The sequence below is a fragment of the Condylura cristata genome, unplaced genomic scaffold (assembly GCF_000260355.1).
Source record: "Condylura cristata isolate star-nosed mole 26May11 unplaced genomic scaffold, ConCri1.0 scaffold00024, whole genome shotgun sequence".
In the NCBI taxonomy this organism is placed as follows: Eukaryota; Metazoa; Chordata; class Mammalia; order Eulipotyphla; family Talpidae; genus Condylura; species Condylura cristata.
The window spans coordinates 30021561-30032722 of record NW_004567125.1 but is presented as its reverse complement, the minus strand read 5'-3'; the positions used below and the strand labels follow the sequence as shown (position 1 = coordinate 30032722).

The following is an 11162-nucleotide window of genomic DNA, read 5'->3' as shown; positions in this document are numbered from 1 at the left end:
GGTATAGCCGGAGCTGAATGGGTCACATGACTTAGCCTCTCTTTTCTCAGCTCTCTCTCTGGGTGGGCTTCATTTTGAGTGAGGCTTCCTCATCACAGAGGCAAAGATAAGTACAGCAGCATCAGGTATCTATCCACCAGCTCAGCAACTCCCCAGAGCTCCAGCAGAAGTACCAGATTGATTGGCTCATTGAGGGTCATATAACATTCAAGAGTCAATCACTAAAGTCAGGGGATGACAGTGTTCTGATTGGTCAGGCCTTGACTGCAGATCCAGGTGGGAAGTCAGTCCCATTTCATGGTGGAGCGGAAAGAGAGTTCCACCATGAAAAATAGGCAGCAGGCACACAGGGCCACGGATGGTCCCGTCTGGGTGACTGAAGCCAGCCTTACCCCCACAAAGCTAGGGTGACACAGATGCAGGCACACAAAGATCCCATCAAAGTGGTCAAGTAGTGTGAACACACACACACGCGCATGCATGCACACACCACAAAGCTTGTTCCACTGTACAAGCCTGTTGTGAGTTTCTTCCTCAAAGGAAAAGCCAGGCTGAGTCACAGTCAAACACAGTACCACACAAGAGGCATCAGTAAGTTTGGGTGTGATCCTGTTGTCCTCTGGGCATATCACCCACTGTCCACCAGTACTTTTGCACATGTCATGCCAGCAACAGGAGTTTCCCTCCAAAAGCTTCCAAAGGCCTCCTGTGCCTTCAAGATGACTTCAGTGCCCCTGGTCCTAGACACCTTGGCTTCCCACCCCTCATTATTAAGGATGAATACCCAAAAAACAAATCAACACACTGCTTACTCCTGTTACTAAAAAGCTGGCTTTCAGGATAGCATGGGACCTGCCAACAGGCCTCAAAGGCCCTCAGCAAAGAGCAGAGAGTAGCTAAGACCAGTGCATGTGTGGTTAGCTTTTTGACAAAGTTGCCCCAGTAATTCATTAAGAAAAAGTCACTCCCAGATGTTTCGGGAACAAAAGCCACTTGGAAAAAGTTGACCCCAACCTTGCACCACATATAAATGTTAACTCATAGCAGATAAAAGCTAAAGCTATAAAAACACTTAAAAGAAAACCTTAAAAGTCTTTACAAACTCAGGCCCAGCAAATACTGCCTACACTCAAAGCACAGGAATGGAAAAAGAAATCTAAAAAATTGGACTTTATCAAAATCTAAAACACCTTTACATCTGTAACAAAAAAGCAAGCCAGTCAGCCAGAGTTGGAAAAACATTCAGAACATATCACTCTGACAAAGGACTTGTTCTTAGAATGTACATAAGCAGGACACAGAATGCAGCATTGTGGGTACCTAATGGACCAAGGCCATGCAGACACATGGTGAGCACTCAACAATGACAGGGGTGGTGACAAGCTAGGGGAGGTCTCCATGGCTGACCTACTGTCTTGTGGTCATCACTCAGGCCAACTTCCTGAAAAACTGGGAACTGTCAGCAGGACTAAGGAAAGTGAGTATCCTGTCTGGGATCTAGGCCTATCCCTAGAGTCTCCCAGAGACCCCAGTCCAGTGTGAGGGCAAGGTGACAACAAAGAGACTGAAAGATGGTGCAAAAGTTCAGGTTCAAATCATCCCTAGATTTGTGCCATGAGTCATTCAAGTGACCTGGCAGCAAGAAGAGCAAAGAGTGGGTTTGTAGCCTTACCACCACCTTCTACTGGGTGGCTGTGGTCAATGGCATCCCCTCACAGGCTTTGAAGGGGCAGGCAGGACTCCTATGGGGATCTAGTTCTTGAACACCCTGGAGGCTGAGTGAAGCAGAGGGAAGGCCTGCGTGTCTGGCCTGTCAAGGTTCAGCTGCCTGCTCTCTGTCCTAGCAGTGATGGTAGGTCACACTTATGGAACACAAGCCTGGGTTGTGAGGAGATTGGGGGGCAGGGGGTGGGGAGAGGGCTCCTGGAATCACCCCACTCCCTGTGGCCCTGCAGGGCCCAGCTGTGCTGACTACCCACCCATATCAACCTTAAAACACCACATCCCACCAAACCTCTTTAACCAACTGGACCCCTGTAGGTGCCCAGGTCTCAGTGGGACCCCTGCTTAGATCCCCCTTTCCATGTTAGGCATCAGAGTTCAGGGTGGAATAATGGCAGATATGGGTATAGGTTACCATGAAGAGTGGCTGGGCACCCCATCACCTCACCTGACTTTTGCAGGTTTGTGCTGACCCAAGAGGAGACAGTACAACTCCTCTAGCCCCAGCTCAACCCACCTGAAATGCTGTATAACTCCAGGCGAGAGCAGACTATCTGACCCTGCCTTGGTGGCGGCGGCGGCCATGAAAGGAGGCTCCGGAACCAGCAGAATGCGGGGTGGGAGGCTTTATTTCACTGTGGGGGAGGGGGGAGGAGGAGTGGAGCCTGGGGGGGGGGCCCGGAAGATTTGGCATTGGACAGGGACAGAATGGGGGAAGGGCTGCCCCGAGGCCTGTTGGGAAGGAAAAACTGAGGTGGGCCCCTATTGGAACCTGACCCAGCGGGTGGAGATGGATTGGGAATTGGGTCTGGAGGAATAAGGGCCCCCTCCCTCCCAGCTAGACATGGGGCCCAGATTCTACCTCACTCTCCCTACAGAGCTTCAGCCCCTCCTGTTCACTGGGCCACATAACCCCCAAACCTTGCTGCCCCTGCCCTCGAGGAGGGGGCTAGGTTCAGAGAAGGCAGTGGACAGGGAGCCTGGGGGCATTGAGGAGCGCGGGGTGGGGTCCATAGTACGCAGAGGGGTTGCAGCCTCCTGGGCAGTCAGTTCCTGGCAGCGATGACCACAGAGAGAGCCACGCCCCCCAGGGCAACGGCGGTTGCCCCAAACAGCCACTTCCATGGAATGGACTGTAGATAAAGGGAGGGAAGAGGAGGCTAGAAGTTGGTCAAGACTTACATCCTGGACCTCAGCTACAAATACCGGCAAACCATTGTCTGACCTGCCTTTCCTGCCTGTAGGAAAACTCCTACTCAAGTCAAACTGTCCCCATCTATGGGACATCCTCCCCTGGCAAAGAGCCACCATTCACCCTGAGCCCTCTGGCTGAGCTTGTTTTCTGCTCTGGCCTTTCTGTGACCCTGTCACAGTGGGCACAGCCAGTTGATGAGAACATCAATGTGTGCAAAATGAAGGAACGAACTCTGAGTATATGCCTAGCCCAAAGCCGCTGCCCCTCCTCTGCGAGCCCCGAGCCCTCTGGCCCCAGCTCACCCAGGCACCCTTGCCAGGGCACTTGGCAGGCAGTCGACTGGGATTGCCCAGCATTTTCCGGTATAGAGCGGTCTCTGTGCTCCGCTGGGCTGCATGCTTCTTCACCAGCTTCGAGAGCTCTGCATGGATCGTCTACAAGAATTGGCATCAGTCAGATGAGAGCACATGGCAACAAGTCAACCTGACTCATCATTGGTGCTCTGATTTTCTGGGGGTCAGGGGCCCATTGGGGCTGGAACCCACGGGACACAGGTGTTGTCTGCCTTCCTCTGGGGCTCAATAAAGTGGGGGGAGCTGCCATCTCCATCTCCCTAGGAATCCAGTGACTGGAGCAGAGAAAAGGTGGTCAGAAAGGCTCTAGAAAGGTGGTCAGAAAAACTGAAGACATTGGCATTAGTCTGGTTACTAGAATCCCTGGACCTTAGGACCCCTGGGGATGAGCACAAACTACCTCTCAGCGACTGGCTAAGGCCCTTGAGTCACCCACCACTGCCCAGGTGGGAACACAACAGAGAGAACCACAGACAAGGACAACCACAGAGCCAAGGACAAGGGATAGACTACAGGAGAACTTTCCTGAAAGGTTGGCAGGCAAGCCCCAGGGAACCTCTTTTTTGCTCACCTTGTTAGAAGGTTCCAGCTTGAGGGCTGCCCTCAGAATGGGAATGGCCTCGCTGTACTCGCCTTGCTGGGCCAGCACCTGTGAGGGCAAGTGGGTCATACTGCACTAGGTTACACTTTTCTGCAAAAGATCCGGCCCTCCAGGCTCCCGGCTACTTCAATACATCCCAAATCTATCTCTGAAGTTTTCTGACCCCAATGTTCTCCTGAGCCCTGACAGCATGAGCATGCTAAAGGGCTCTGTATCATACCCTCTCCCCAACCTGCTCCTTCTCTTACAGGTCTATCTCAGCCTGAGCTGGGGATCCAGGACATGGCCCCACCTTTTCCTCCCTTACACACCAGAGAGATCAACTAGGTATTTCAAAAGTCGTAACCATATTGAAGGATTCAGGGCCAACAAATGGCTCAACCAGCAGTGAGATCCTGCCTGGCCTCTGCTAGAATATTGGATGGCAGGTGCTGAGTAGAAGATAAAGCTTAGAGTTGTTTGGGTTTTTTTTGTGGGGGTGGGGTGGGCAGGGGGAATGGAAGGGGACAGGAGGGACCATCCTGGTCACCCTGGAAAAAGGGTCTGAGAGGGAAGTCCCTAATACTGAAACTGGATCCTTGCAACACTGTGGAAGCCTGCATCCAGCAATGCCTGAAGTCAACTGCCTCAGAGTTGGCAGCAACAACCATCAGCCCTTTCTGTTTAAATCTGGTTGAGTAGGTTTCTACCACCTGAACCAAACACGTATAAAACTGCAGAGCAGAGTCCCACTGCCCTCAGGAAGATTCTGAACCTTTCAAGAACAGGGATATCATCTCCCTTCCCCCATGTTTATATGCAGAATTCTATACAAAGCAACTATTTAAAATATGCTGCTCAGACCTCTCACAAATACATTAGGTGACACAGTGTTTACTGGTAGAAGGTGCAAAAAGTCCCCAAGGTAAAGGTGAATGGAAATGGGTATCAGGGTCAAGTTTGCACAGACCAAATTTACTTCTGTGCAAAGCTAGAGATATAGCAGTCACACAAAATCTTGCCCTCTAGAAGGTAGAGGAGGGTCAAGATGAAGTGACATGGGAAATGTGAGGACAGGACAAGGAAGAGGGTGGGGTGGCAAAAAGGGGTTCCTAGAAAGGTGACATCAGAGCAAAAACCTGAGGATGCGTGGGAGAGTCCCATGGAGGCATGTGTGATAAGGATGTCACAAGCTAAGGCCACAGTCTGTGCAAAGGTGCCGAGGGGGTGGCAGACCTGGCCTGGCAATAGAAGTGAGGCGGCTGGGCAGGACGGAGAGAAGCAACAAGTGAGGTGCAGAATGATGGCAAGGGAAGGAGCAGATAGCTCAGAGCCCCAGTGGCTGCAGAGGAACTTGGCTTTCTTACCACAAGGGAGACAGGAGCCACGGAATTACAAGCAAGGAGCAGTTGCCACTAGGCCAGAGGGCAGTGTGTGGGGGTGGAAGAACATAAAACCCAAGTTCAAATCTGGTCTCAGTGAACTGCTGCGATTTAAGTTAAATCCCTGCAATGGCTTCATTCTCCACCCCCAATACCCAGAGAGCTCAGCCGGCTGACACCTGTGCCCGTTTCAAATCCAGGACTAACTTCACTGCTCTGAGCCAGTTTACCTGGTAATAGCCCATGTCCTGCCTATGTCCCATCGCCCATGTCTCAACTGCCAATGGCCTGCCCACCCATGGCCCACTCATCCAAGAAGCATGGCCCACCTTGCCCTTGCGGAAGAGCGCCTTAATGTTGTCAGGCTGGTGTTCGAGCACCAGGCTGCAGGAGCGCAGTGCTGCGCGGTAGTGGTCTAGCTTCAGCTGCGAGGCTGCCAGGTTGTTCAGACACTTCACCTTCAGCTGCAGGAGTTGTTCCTCCTCCTCGAATGTCATGTCCACTGTGGGAGGACAGCACTCAGTCCTGGCAGCTGCTACCTGACCACCCCCCATCCTTCCGGAAAGCACACTCCCCACCCACTGTGCGATCCAAGCCAAGGCCACCCCCACTGAACCTGGAGGCAAAGGAGACAGGGGTGGGGAGCTGTCACTGAGCACTCAATAGTCAGCAGAGGGAGGAGCTCAAACTCCCAGCTATTGCAAGGGGTACCTCAAGCCTTTCTAGTCTGTTTTCCCAGATCTAACATAGGCCAAGATTCCCCCATCCTCAGGGCACCCTCGAGGAATCTACAGAACAGAACCTAAGGAAGTGAGTGCTTAAACATGAGGCACAGAGACGGACCCCATCTGAAGTCACTCCCAGGCCAACATGTTCTGCTGGTGTGGAACAGATCACAAATCTGATATGGAGCCGAGTCTAAATGTTAAGAACAGCTGAGCATCTATCCATATTTTGGAACGTTCCAGACATTCTGAGTCTGAGGCTTTCTGTGTCTTGAGATTTGTGGCACTAGGAGATGCCTTTGCAAGGCAGGTGGCTGTCACCTTTGGCGCTGGAGGTAATGGCCTTGATGGCGAGGTCATAAGAGTTGGCAGCCAGCACAAAGTCAGCCCGCTGGTAGTGGGCATTGCCACACTCCCGCTTCCGGTTGGCCAGGGCCACTCGCTCCTGCCCCGTGAGCATCTCCAGGTCAGGCCCATCCACTGCAGTCTTCAGAGTCACCTCCAGGCACAGGGCTGCGTGCGGGGGGATATACGGGCTCCTGCTGGGGAGTGGGGCAAGGGCAGCACTCAGACCTGGCCATCACCCTGACTGTACCTCGGGCACACTGGGGTGACTCAAGTGGGAAAGAGAATGAGTTCTGCGGGTGGCCCCCTACCACCCATTCCCAGCACAACCCAAGGGAAGCTAATTCCCACCCTGAGGGCTCCTTCACTAGATCAATAAACTGCCTTTCCTCAATTTCCCTTTCTATAAAATGGGCAAGCAGATGACCCAGAGGAGAGGGCCATCTGCCTTGCCCACATTCCCAACCCTCGGCCCCAAACGGCAGTTAGCACTCACCTGCCCTGGGGGCCATAACAGTACTTGGAGTCAGCCGTAACCATCGCTGTCTCCCCAACATCCATGAGTGGGACACTGAGATCCAAGGCCTAGGAGTATAGGAACAAGAGTCAAGGGGCGCCCAGGTGCAATGTGGGGCATCATACCCACCCAGCCCTGTCACCGGCCCACCTAGCCCTATCCCTCCAACTCACTCCTAGCCCCACCCCCATAGTTCAGTTATGACCCACTTAGGCACCTCCTACCTCTCCATCTCACCTCCCATATTTAGTCTAGTCCCTGACCCTCCAAACTCCCCCAACCATCCTGCCCCAGTACCCCCAGCTCCCCATCTCACATCCCCCACCCTAGCTCCCCATACCCTATCCCACCTGGATGACATCACAGTCCCCCAAGGTGAACACCAGCTCAGGCTCCTCCTGCACCCGGGTGCCATTCTCAAGAGACGTCTGCAGCTGCACAGTGACTACTTGGCCCTTAGCTGGACGGCTAGAGCCAGGTGGGCCTGGGACCAGCGTCTTCTTCCTCAACAGCCCATTGCCTGCCAAGGGTGAGGACATGCAGCCTGTCACCCAGTCACCAGGCGATCTTAAAGGGCGACCACCCCCAGCTCCACTTGTCCCAGGGGGTGGAGAAAAGCAGAGCTTCTAACTGCTACTCTGCCACTCACTGGGCAGATAAACCCTGCCTCTGGACTTCAGTAACTCTAGCTGAAAAGAATGGATTTGGGGGTGATAAAGCAGACCCTAAAAACTGGCTCAAGGACTGAGCCACATATTTAGGGCAGCAGGACCAGCTGGAAAACAGACTCTGGTGCCCCACTCCAATCACAATCTGTGACATTTGGGCTTCCACTGACTCAGTCATGAAATGCAGCAATGATGGTACCCTGGCAATGCCCAGGGAGCAAGAGCCTGTGACACCACCGGTGTCCGCCATCAAAGCACCATGTCACTGAATTCATAGATTAAACAGAATCAAAGATCTATAAACAAAAGCAGTTCTCAAAACCCCACAGTTCCCAGGAGACCATGGAGTCTCTTGACACCCCAAGCCTTTGAAGAAATGGTAAAATGGCCACAGCTAACACACAGCACAAAGCCCAGAAGCCTCAGTTATCTGCTCAAGGAACCCTATACCATCGTCACCTGCTGTCACCTACATCCACTGGGGCTCATCAAGGGCTCAGACAGTAAGCAAGCAGTTCTAACGTTCGCCTGCCTTCTGTGATATCCCACTGGTCTGAAATACATGTAAGTCTGAGTGGCCCCTAATCTAAAGTTAACGACAAGGAGATATCTATTTATATTTTGGAACATTCTAAAGCATTCCCAATTTCAGGGTTGCTCCTCCACTTGTACCACATCCAGTCTGCAGATCCCAAGGGACATTGTGTTTTAAGGTTTCTGTGCACTAATGGTAGATTTGCAGATAGGGTGCTGCCTCTGAGGCTAGACTCTCCTGTCATTGCCTCAGTTCCCTTGTCCTGGCTGCTCAGAAAGCAGTCAGCTTGCATATAAATGGACAAAACCAGACTTGCTCAGAGGACAGTAGGGCAGTTCTTGGTATCAGTAGAGAATGTCCCAAACTCCAATATAGGAAAAGAGACTGTGTGACCTAATCCAAGCACCTCCACCTCTGAACCTTAATTTCCCCATCTAAAATGGGGACAAGGGGCCTTCCTGGTGATGTAGGGGTTAAGTCTCAAGATTATGAAGCTATCTGCAGCCACTATAGCAGAAGCTTGATCCCCAGCCAGGGAGCTGACCCACATGGCACAGCAGACCTATCTCATCTCACCTGCTGCTCCCCTCAGCAGTGTATTTCAGTCAATCTGCCTGTTCTGCTCCCCATTCTGTCTCTGGTGGATCCTCTAACTATCCCCACCTCTGACCTGCACCCCAGTTCTTATATGGATAAATAAATTAATTAAATCAATCTTTAAAATGGAAATATGGTAAAAATTACATGATGGGGTTGTTGTGAGGATAAAATAAGAAACCAGTCTTGGTCTCACCTAAGTAGTAACGTTTTTAACAGTAGCTAAGTGATTTTAATAGCAACAATTCTGTCTTATTAGTGTCAATATCACCTGACACCTTCACTTTAGTATCATTAGTACTACTGGTAGTAGTAATGCTATTTTATTGTTATTTGTGTGGACATTAGCATTATTTACTATATTAGGTATTAGCACTGGGAGCAATACATTCCTTTAGCTTCCATAGTTTCTACCACAGAGGACATCGGGAACACAAGTATAGGCTCATTTTCCTTCACTTCTTGAGTAGTAGACTACATAAAATGGAATGTTCCCCAGATCTATCTGACCTCAGGACTTATTTTTCAGGGACTGGACAGTCAGCAGAGAAAAGCTAAAAAACACAGCAGTAGGGGTTGGGAGCTCACCAGGGCCTAGCATCCTTGCTGTGTGGCCCTAGGCAGGTGATTCAGCCACTCTGAGCTGCTATCAGCAGCTCTGGGAAACAGGGACACAGCACCTCGGTGTACACGTGTGTGTGTGTATATGTATTACACACATTTGGTTCATAGTGTCTCAAGCAGTTGCCTGTGTCAGGCGATCACAGTGGTTACCACATGTTTAACTTTCAACCTACTTCACAGCAGACACCAGGAAATGAGACTCAGGGGAGCAGAGGCCTGGGCCAACGTCATCCCTAAACCTGAGATATCTGGGTGCTATGGGTCAACCCAAGCCACCCCTGTTCCTTACCCAGGATGTCCAGCCATTCGTCCGGGGCAGGGGCGGGCTCAGGCTCAGGCTCCATGGCAGCCAGGAACTCTCGGGCTAAGGCCCCAGGCTGCTCAGCCTCCTCCAGTGGAGGCTGCCCCACATCCTCAAGTGGTGGCAGCTCGCTCAGATCTTCTTCTTCCTCTTCTTCCTCCTCCTCCTCCTCCTCCTCCTCCTCACCCTCTGCATCTTCTACCCCATCCAGCACCTCGAAGTCCTCAAGCGGCGGGACCCCAGCAGGAGGTGGGGCAGCAGGCTCAGGGCCCATGGCAGAGGGCTCGGCACAGGATGCCATGCTGCTGGGGGGACGGGAATTGGCCCTGGTGGGGAGGAGGGGGGAATAAATTGGGGTAAGAACCCTATCCAGTCCCTCAAATTCTCAGCACCGTTGTCCCAAGCCCACAACTTGCTATGAAATGGAAAAGCACTGCTCCTTTCCTCCTCTGCACTGTGGATACAGCAGTAACTGGCTGGTCCTGGGCCTTCACCATGCAGGCATCCAGCCCTGGGCATCACATTCAAACAGTGTTAGCTACTGCCAAGGCTAATTATTATTTGATCTTTATAAATACCCCAAGAACAGGGAATGTCCCCTACAGTTTTCAGAAAAAGAAACTGAGGGACAGAGTCAAGTCATTTGATCACGTCAAGGAGCAGAGGAAACATTAAGGGCTGGATTTGAATCTGGGGCTTTATCTGATTAAATGCCCAGAGGGGATACTGGGATTTCTTCAGTAGGACTGACCCTGATGTCTTGGGTAGGCTATTTTTTAAACCCAAGAGAAAGGAAACTGAATCCTTTCCAGGGATCCCTCCCCACCTCCAGCTGCTCCTTCTCCAAAGGGAAGCCCCTGTTAACTTCCCACCACCCAGAAACCCATGCCTCTTCCTTCCATATCTTGAACTTAATACTAACAGCACCACCCCAAATAATACCAGAGAGGCCTAAACCCTCCCTTCAGGCCTCCTGACCACTCTTAAAGTAGACTCCCTTCCAGGAAGGGTGACTACCCCCTCCCAAGGCATCCTTCAGACTCATCTTCCCCAGGCCCCAAACTCAGAGGAGGCTCTCAACCAGCATCCTCTCCCTAGCCCTCACCTGCCCACTCCTTCGGAGCTCAAGCCCCATTTTCTGAGACCCTCACAGCCCTCACCCCCACAATCCCCTGCGCACGCACAAATTGCCCTCCCTCTCTCCCCCAACCACCACCCCCAACCCAGGCTAACTCCCCCCACAGCTGCTCCATCGCCCCGTAAACACCCGGTGTCCCCAGGCGCCCCTTCCCTAGCCCACAGCACCTTGAGCCCTCCAGATTCCCCCTACTTAGACCTGGCCCCCATCAGTCTCTCCCCTAGGTCCCCAACGCCCTAGGCCTGTTTGACGCCACCAGTCTGGGGCCCACGACCCCCGCACCCCTTAGGCGCCCCGACTCTGCACGTCTCTGCCTCCGGTACCCCCGCAGTCTCCCCTAGGCTCCCACCATCCCCCCCACGTCGCCTCCCACCACCCCACAGGTCGCACACCCTCTGACATCCCGACCCCGGCGTCGTTCCCCCCCTCCACCCCTCGCGCTCGCCTCCCCCGCGGCCCTTCGTCCCGCCCATCGGCCGC

General features: G+C 52.6%; 1 protein-coding gene across 2 annotated transcripts; it reads right to left on the bottom strand.

Moving 5' to 3' along the window:
• Nucleotides 1-2323: 2323 nt before the first annotated feature.
• On the bottom strand, nucleotides 2324-11096 carry FKBP8 (FK506 binding protein 8, 38kDa). 2 transcript variants are annotated; one of them, XM_004688607.2, is made up of 9 exons: nucleotides 11075-11096; nucleotides 9533-9870; nucleotides 7170-7339; nucleotides 6799-6887; nucleotides 6279-6499; nucleotides 5562-5734; nucleotides 3842-3919; nucleotides 3220-3351; nucleotides 2324-2855 (listed from the first exon to the last, which is right to left on the bottom strand). In XM_004688607.2, exons 2-9 carry the CDS (start codon nucleotides 9843-9845, stop codon nucleotides 2769-2771), a joined length of 1263 nt encoding a protein of 420 aa, XP_004688664.1. In that variant the 5' UTR covers nucleotides 9846-9870; nucleotides 11075-11096; the 3' UTR covers nucleotides 2324-2768. The 2 variants fall into 2 exon arrangements, with proteins under 2 accessions (XP_004688664.1, XP_012584673.1); XM_012729219.1 differs by having other exon boundaries at nucleotides 6279-6496.
• Nucleotides 11097-11162: the final 66 nt, after the last annotated feature.